This window comes from Meleagris gallopavo, chromosome 9 (genome assembly GCF_000146605.3).
Source record: "Meleagris gallopavo isolate NT-WF06-2002-E0010 breed Aviagen turkey brand Nicholas breeding stock chromosome 9, Turkey_5.1, whole genome shotgun sequence".
In the NCBI taxonomy this organism is placed as follows: domain Eukaryota; kingdom Metazoa; phylum Chordata; class Aves; order Galliformes; family Phasianidae; genus Meleagris; species Meleagris gallopavo.
In genome coordinates, this window is record NC_015019.2 from 17,600,748 (window position 1) to 17,609,389 (window position 8,642).

Consider the following 8,642-nt stretch of genomic DNA (forward strand, 5'->3'; position numbering starts at 1 on the left):
GCGGCGGGGCCCGGGTGGGTCTCGCCCTTCCCTGCGGCAAAAAGGGAAGGCCGAATCGGGCCGGTCTTCCTGGGGCCAGGGTTAAGTGCGAGGGCACGGCTCCCGCCGGGCCGCTGCGTGAAGAGCCGAGCTTTGGGCGCGGGCGACGTGCTGCAGGCGGGGCTCCCTCCCTTCCGGGCTCCTGCGGGGCTCTGAGGGCTGCTGGCTGCCCTGTTGGAGCTGTAATATAGCGTGCTGCCTTCAGAGAGTGTTTAATAACACACACATCGTGTTAGATAGCTGGTCGCTTTATTTTACTCTGCTTGGAACAGGATTATGTGGCTTAACAATCCTTTGGCCCTAGCTTGTAAGGTTCAAAAGGAGGTAGAACTAAAAGACTGCAGCTTCTTCTTCTTTCTTTTTTTTTTTTTTTTCTGTACAGAATTGGAGGTAGCTGAAGAAAATGCTGTGGAGGGAAACCAGGAGGCCAAGAAAGCCAGTTGTGGCATCCTGGCTTCTGTCAGCAGTAGTGCAGGCAGCAGCAGCAGGAGGTGATCATCCTTTTGTGCACTGGTGAGGTCACAGCTCAGTGCTGTGTTGGGCCTCCACAGCAATACAGACATGGAGGCTCTGGAGAGTGTCCCAAGGATGGACTGTGGAGCTGTGAGGGCTCTGGAGCACAAGTGTGATGGCAGCAGCTGAGGGAACTGGGATGGGTCAGTCTGGAGCAGAGGAGGCTCAGGGGAGATGTTAAAGCACAGCTCCCTGAAAGGAGGTTGTGGTGAGGTGGGGGTTGGCCTCTGCTCCCAGGTAACAGCGATAGGACTAGAGGCGATGGCTTCAAGTTGCACTGGGAGAGGTTCAGGTTGGATGTTAGGAAAGGTTTTTTGTTAGAAAGAGTAGAGAGGCTGCTCGGGGAGTTGGTGGAGTCACTGTCCTTCAAGGTGTTAAAGAACTGTGGAGATGTGGCTCTGAGGGACATGGTGGGGATGGGTTGATGATTGGACAAAATGATCTTACTGGTCTTTTCCAACTTCACTTGTTCTATGATTCTGTGAAAAAGGGAAGTGAAAGGGAAGGGAAGTTGTTCTGCCTATGCCAAATAAAAAGAGAACCTTTGAATTTGTCTGTGTTGGTTGAGGGATTGAAACCCAGTATTTACATTTACTTATAAAGATATTAGATGTTCTTGCTGACTTATTTTATTTCTCTTAAGTATTCTTCCAGGTTAAATTTTCCAGAAAATTTCTGGGATGTATTAAGTCTGCAAAATAGCCTTTACTTGCTGAACCTCAAGTTAGTGTATCCTTATTCTGTTTCCTCTTAGATGGCATGAATGTCCTGTTCATAGTTGTGGATGACCTGCGTCCTGTTTTGGGTTGTTATGGAGATAACCTTGTGAAATCTCCAAACATTGATCAACTTGCTTCTCATAGTATTGTGTTCAGCAATGCATATGCACAGGTGAGATAAAAATGAAAATGTTTTCTCTCTGCAAAATACATACTGATATTATAACAATAGGTTTTAAGCAGATCTTTGGAAAAAAAAGGTATTTAATTACTTAACTACTTAAATAATTGTATTAGAAAAGAATGGTTAAGCTGAAATGTAATGTATGAACTTTAGCGTGGAGGAATTGGTTGTCAAAGGATGATGATAAGTAGGTAAATGTATATCTTGATAAAATTTTCCAGTTGGGAATTTGTGTTCCCAATAAAGATGCTGTTCAGCCCAGCTTGAAGTATATCACTTTCACTGCCGTTCTGAGCCCCTGGATGTTTTGTCCAGCCATGCTGAAGTTGGTAGGTTGCAGTTGCTAGGTGTGCTTTCTTCTATGTTCAGAACTGATTTTCCTTTTGCCTGGCTCTCTCCTCAGCAAGCTGTGTGTGCACCAAGTAGAGTGTCATTCCTTACTGGACGCAGACCTGATACTACCCGGCTGTATGACTTCTACTCCTACTGGAGAGTGCATTCAGGAAACTATTCCACAATGCCCCAGTATTTCAAACAGAATGGCTACATGACCATGTCTGTGGGGAAAGTTTTTCATCCTGGTAAGGTTTGAATTGTCATCTGCATAACATACTCTGTGTATGAGGTCTGTTTTTGAGAATGTGTGTGTATGAACGACATGATCTTTATCTATATGGACAACTTAAATCGTTAATGTGGGGCAGATTGTACAATGGTTATAGATTATCATTTAAAGGCAATCTTATGTTCATCTCTGATGCCTCAAGATTTATTAGATGACTACTATCTAATAAATATTTTCATGTACTGTCCAGGGGTTATGGGAACAAATGTTTGCCATTTTCAAAACATGTCTTGAAATTAGGTGTCTACTAAATGTGAGCAGCCTCATTGTCCTAGTTTTGCATACACACATGTCATGTTACACAGTAGGCTGTCTGGATCAGGAGATATAGACCATATGGCTGATGTTACTGGTTAAATAGGAAATTGGTTCTTTAGTTAAAAACTAATAACACCAGTGAGGTGAAAAGTAGTGTAATACTTAGATGATTCTCTTTCTGGTAAATCTTTACTGCAGAGCTTAACTTACGTGGGCATACAGATGTTCAGTTGACGAAAAATCTGATTAGGAATGTATATATTATTAGTTCTCTTTCTTCTGCTCCTAAAGTAAGCTTAAGTGTCTTTCCTCAACAACAGGTGTATTTCAGGGAAAATGGCCTACGTTTATTACATGGAATTACAAATATATGTGTGTGTATGTATATATGTATGTATATTGAAAACAACTCTTGTTTGCATTGGAGCTTCCTGATTTAGTGAATTACTAGAACACTTATATCTTTACTTTTGTCAGGAGTTTCATCCAATTACAGCGATGATTATCCATACAGCTGGTCCATTCCACCCTTTCATCCTTCCACTGAAAAATATGAAAATGATAAGGTAAAAGGTGATTTGTGGGATGCTAACAAAGGATGGTTTTCAGGTATAACAAAGTTCTTTGTGTCTAACATAAGCCTGTGGTCTGGCTTTTGAGACTGTAACATTGGACAAAGAAATAACTACTCCAGATTGATACTGCTGCTAAAACTTCCAAGGGAAGTCTGTACTCCATGGTAAGTTGTATCATGTTAATTCAGGAGCCCATTCTGAATTGAAGCATTTAGAAATTAGAATTTGGTAATTTTACTGAGATATAAAGATGAATTCAAGATAAAGTGATCTTAACCATGCGTCTAGGTCATGAAATTCTTTATCTGAAAAGTGCAGTTGTCAGCTTTCATGCTAGTCTTACTCTATTCAGTTACAAAACATTGTCATGGGATTGGTGAATTTATATCACAGATACAGAGCTGAGCCAGGGAGAGGAACTCATAATTGAAATAAACTTTAAATAATCTGAAACTTTGATTTTTTTAGAGTGTTTGTTGCTCTTAAACATGGCCTTAAAGAATCCATTTTACACGTGTGCACATACTGGAATAGCACTGTGTGCTGGGTCTGTAACTGTCAGAGCTGGGAGATCCAGCCATGAGGGTACAGGCAGCCTTGGTGATACTTTGTTCTTGCATTTGCTGCTGAAAAATACTGATTTTAACACCAGCATTTGTATCCACGACTTACTTCTCTTTATGTTCATTTAACAGCTCTCCCAAGCCACCTGCTGAGGGCGCCTTTTCTTGGCAGCCATTTGTGAGAATTTATCTTTCCTCACTGACCATAAATGGCTGGCACTTGCTCAGAAGTTAATGACTCAGCAATGGCTTTCAAGCAGCTTTCTATGGGATCAGAGGAATCAAAAAATGCATGTGTATAGTGTAACCAAGTTGTACCTGCTTATTAATAGCTCAGAGTCTCTATTCATTATAGAGGCTGTGTATTTTTCTGTGTAACTACTTTTCATCTTTTGGCCAGCTTTAGAAAAGATTCTGCTTTTCTTTAGATATGAGAATTGTTGTATGTTTTGTGCATTCATCAGCCCCTGAAACTTTCTGCCTCAGTCATCAAGCTTGTTGGTGCTTTCAGTGTTCATAGAAGTTGTGAAATTCATTTTTGCGTATGACCTGCAGAACTATTTATTGGTGAAAGGGTTGAGAAATGAATTTATTTGATAATTACGGAATTGAAAGTTATTTCTTTGCTTGTACAGAAGTTACATTACATAACTTTTTTTTTTTTTTAAGACCTGCAGGGGAAAAGATGGAAGACTTTATGCTAACTTGGTGTGCCCAGTAGATGTGGCAGAAATGCCTGGTGGTACTCTGCCTGATATTCAAACCACTGAAGAGGCCATACGCTTACTGAATGTTATGAAAACCAAGAAGCAAAAATTCTTCCTGGCTGTTGGTTACCATAAGCCACATATCCCTTTGAGATACCCACAGGTGAGAAACCTAAGGCCTGTGGTGAAAGGAACTTAGAAAAGTGTTTTTCTTATTAAAACTGTTTCACAGATGCTTTGTTGTTATTGTTTCTGAAAAGAAAACTGGAAAACAGCCTTTATTCAGTGTAATTTTAGCAGCTGTGTTGAATTTCAGGATGTTTAATGAGAGAGTTGTGACCAGTCAGCTAAAATTTGGACATCTACCACCTTAATAGTGTGATAGTTATTGCATGGAGTTACTGTTTGTCGTGATGGTGTGTGACATAGTAAGGCCTTCTCGCTTCTCCATATGAGCCGGTAGCAGAAGTCCTACTCATATCAGAAGTGGCAATGTTGGGCCTTATATTTCAGTGTGACTTTGAGATTTGGGAGACTGTACTAAAAGGTCTGACACCAGTTACTAACTCAGAATTTTTCAGGAATTTGTTGGAATTAACTAACAGCAATATTACCTTTTTATACTTGGAGATGGGTGAAGTCTTATAAACTAACTGTAAGAATATTAAGGAAGGGTCATGCAAGGAGAAATGGTTAATGGTTTGCAGTGCAATTTTACAGTAGACCTTAGAGGTGAGGACAGTCTTTGTGTGCTTGCATTGCAAAGGAATTTCTGAAGCTGTACCCCCTAGAAAACATCACGTTAGCCCCAGATCCCTGGGTGCCTGAGAAACTGCCTCCTGTGGCGTACAACCCCTGGATGGATATCAGACAGAGGGATGATGTGAAAGCATTAAATGTTACTTTCCCGTATGGACCACTTCCAGATGACTTCCAGGTAAGCTGTCAATACAGTGAAGTCAAACTTCCATAACTTATTCAAATGCAAGGGAGCAATAGGCTGCTTTTAGATGTTCTGGAGTATCCAGCTTTTTTTTTTTCCCCCTTCTCCTGTTTCTTAATTTTCAGAGGCTGATTCGTCAGAGCTACTATGCAGCAGTTTCTTACCTGGATATGCAGGTCGGCCTGCTCTTGAATGCTTTAGATGATGTAGGACTCTCAAATAGCACAATAGTAGTTTTTACTGCTGATCATGGTAAGTGTCTAAATCTTCCTCCAGCTCACTGCTAGTAAATTGTTAATTGTGCAACTCAGTGCTCGCATATTAATTAGGTGTATGTTTTTATAATGCATAGCAGAGCTGCTGTACCTTGTATATCTGGCTAGTCTGTCCCTGCTTAATGGACCGACATGGAGTTCTGTGACTGTGGCTCTGTTCCTCTGCAGGCACCTCTGTCTTTGATCAGGTTGAGGGTTGGCTATTAGTAATAAAGATGAGTGGGCGCTGAAGCTGTCTGCCAGAACACTGGGCTGAGCTTACTACATTCCTGCCTCCTACACCAAGGAGTGACTTCTGCTGGGAAGATTGCTGCTAAAGGATTGCCACCACGTTGCCCTCTTTGCAATTTCTAAAGGGTATCTGCTATAGTGGGCAGCAAGCTTTCTCGTTAACCACTAAAATGTTGGGTTTTTCTTTTTTTTGTACGTCATTGCTGCTAGCAGTGTCTACACTGATAACAATTTGTTTTCTCCCCTCATATTTGGGGTCTTTGAATTATGGGAAAAATAACTCAAGCTTGTAATTGCTTCAGTATTCTAATATTCGTTAAGATAATCTTCCTGTGGTCCTCTTAATTGCCAATTTAATTTATTTAAAGTCACGTGTTTGGTTAATTTGGTTAATTTGTGTTTGTGAGTATGTCTGTGTAAAAAGCCCTTGTGAATCGCAGGGTAATAGAATTAACACTTCTTGTACTAAAGAAGCTCTGGATGTACCTCCAGACTTGCAGCCTTTCCTTCTTTCATTTTTCTTTTTTCTCTCTTTTTTTTCTTTTCTGCTTTTCTTGCTGTGGTTAACTGTAAACAAGTGGTGTTTCCAGTACCATGGCAGCAAAGTGAGACAAAAAATGTTGCAAATAGTGAAGTTAGCAATCAGTCTGCCATGAAAGGAAGTTGTGTTGGTATCTTTTCCAAGAGGATGAGGAAAGCTAAAGAGATTTTGCCTCTATTGCTTCCTTCAGGGTAGCATCCTGGCATGGCAGTCTGGTTAGATAGCAGTATTGGCTCCAAGGGATATTAAGTTACAGTGTAACTTAATATTGGAGAGCTGACAGCTGCACAAAACTTAAACTAGTGCTTTGTGGATTCAATGTGGAGATTCTTGCAGGTGCAATGACTAACCCCAGTTCCTCTTTCATGCTGTTTTAATACTGATATCCTAATTTTAATCTAAGGTAATGGAAATAGAGACAGTTTAATTGTTTCCTTGATACGAGAATATCAAGTTGCAAGATTTACATGGCTGTTGAAATAGTTTTCGTATTAGAAAAATCTTGTTATGTTTAAACATAGATAGGTTATTTGCATTTTAATATAACCTTGATAAGACTAATGGCCTCAACTGCCAAAGTCACTTTACAGTGAAAAAGAAATGACTTCTAAATTACAAGTTCTGTATCTGCTCTGAATTACACTCTATCATCTAGGATGGTCCCTGGGAGAGCATGGTGAATGGGCAAAATACAGCAATTTTGATGTTGCTACCCAAGTGCCGCTGATGTTTTATGTACCAGGAATGACGACTTCCTCTGCTAGTCAAGGAGAGAGAGTCTTCCCCTACCTTGATCCCTTCAGCCATATTTTAGGCTTGGTACCTCCAGGTAAATTTTTGGCTTGGTTTGTTTGCATTGAATATATTTAAAAAACAAGGGGTGATGCAATGATGCTTCAAATATGAGCAGCTTCTTGGTGTTACTGAGTGTGCTTCTGTACTAATAGGGAACAAAATGATGAAAGGAATGTTCTGTGTTTGGACACAGACTTTTACTATGGTTAGCTACACCTTAGCATTAGATGCCTGCATTAATACAGCAGGTAATGTAGGCATCTGTACTACACAAGAATTCTGTACAAACAGTACTCAACCTCCCTTTTGTAGTGGCAGCTGCTTTGAAGCAGTAGTAAGTAAGAGTTCTCTAAGTAGCACTGTGACATTAGGAACTGTTTTGATAAAAGCAGTCATGTTAAACACTTGACACTGGAATTTGCTTTGTGTTTCTGAATTTTTTTCCTCAAAGTAATGAATATCATTGTCTTGAAGAGTTTGCACATTTGAGAACTGTAAGTGCAAAAATTTCTTCTTGTTAAAATATATATAGCCTAGCATCCTCAGAGCAGACTGCCACACCTTGATTATGTTACTCCGTAAATCTAGTACAGAGCACTTGCAATAAAATACCAATTTAATTATGTGAGTAAGTTCCAAATATGTACCAATGTCTGTCAAACCATCATGTTCAGTAATATGTGTTTTGGTGTTTCTTCCAGGGCGAAGCAAAAAAATGGTAGAGCTTGTCTCTCTCTTTTCAACGCTGTCTGAACTTGCTGGCCTGCAGGTTCCTCCTGCATGTCCAGAGACTTCATTTCGTGTCGCACTGTGCACTGAGGGGGCAAGCATTGTCCGGTATTTTAAGTCCTCTGAACAGAAAGTACAGAAGAAGGAGGATGGTTGTAGTGACACTAAGAAGTGTTACAGTGAAGAACCTGTTGCTTTCAGCCAATATCCCCGGCCTGCAGACACTCCACAGTGGGACTCTGACAAGCCGAAGCTAAAAGACATCAGAGTCATGGGCTATTCCATGCGTACTGTTGACTACAGATACACTGTATGGGTTCGGTTCAATCCTGAGAACTTTAGTGCTGACTTTGAGGATGTCCATGGAGGAGAGTTGTATATGATGGCGACTGATCCAAACCAGGATAATAACATCTATAACAATACCTTGCATGGTCATCTTTTCAAAAAAATTGTTGACTTCCTGAAGCATTAGGCATCAGGAACTTGTGTGGAGCACTTGCTTTTTTTGCTATGACACCTTTCTGTTGTGCAGAAAGCACATGGACTGAATTAAAATCCTGTTTGTAAAAAAACCACCAGCTAATGCTTTTCTCATGTTACAACTCTTACTAAACTATACAAGTCAGTGAAATTACTTCTGCAGTTGTGTTGTATGCTTGTTTTAAAATACTTTTGAAAAGATCACATGCAGACCCATACTGTGAAACAAATTTGTGATCTTCAGTGTAGTACTGACTGAAGAAACATTCGTCTCCTGTGCTGCAGCTGCTGTGGAATGTGAAAAAAGAGGAACTTTTCTACTTGAAAGGCTATGCAGAAAACGTGCACTAGTAAACAGGTCTTATCCACTTCACCCTGAGGCTTGGAGCTAGAGTAATCAAGGGGATAGCTGGTAGCAGTGAGGAGCTGAGGTGTCTGCCATCATCAGGCTGGAGTACAACT

At 40.5% G+C, this 8,642-nt stretch overlaps 1 protein-coding gene across 2 annotated transcripts; it reads left to right on the forward strand.

Moving 5' to 3' along the window:
• Positions 1-6: 6 nt before the first annotated feature.
• Positions 7-8,342, forward strand: IDS (iduronate 2-sulfatase). 2 transcript variants are annotated; one of them, XM_010715494.3, is made up of 9 exons: positions 7-14; positions 1,307-1,443; positions 1,859-2,036; positions 2,816-2,904; positions 4,146-4,346; positions 4,950-5,120; positions 5,252-5,378; positions 6,829-7,002; positions 7,670-8,342. In XM_010715494.3, the coding sequence occupies exons 2-9, from the start codon at positions 1,312-1,314 to the stop codon at positions 8,170-8,172; spliced, it is 1,575 nt and encodes a 524-aa protein (XP_010713796.1). In that variant the 5' UTR covers positions 7-14; positions 1,307-1,311; the 3' UTR covers positions 8,173-8,342. The 2 variants fall into 2 exon arrangements, with proteins under 2 accessions (XP_010713796.1, XP_019473870.1); XM_019618325.2 differs by lacking the exon at positions 7-14 and adding an exon at positions 428-530.
• The last annotated feature ends 300 nt before the right edge of the window (positions 8,343-8,642 follow it).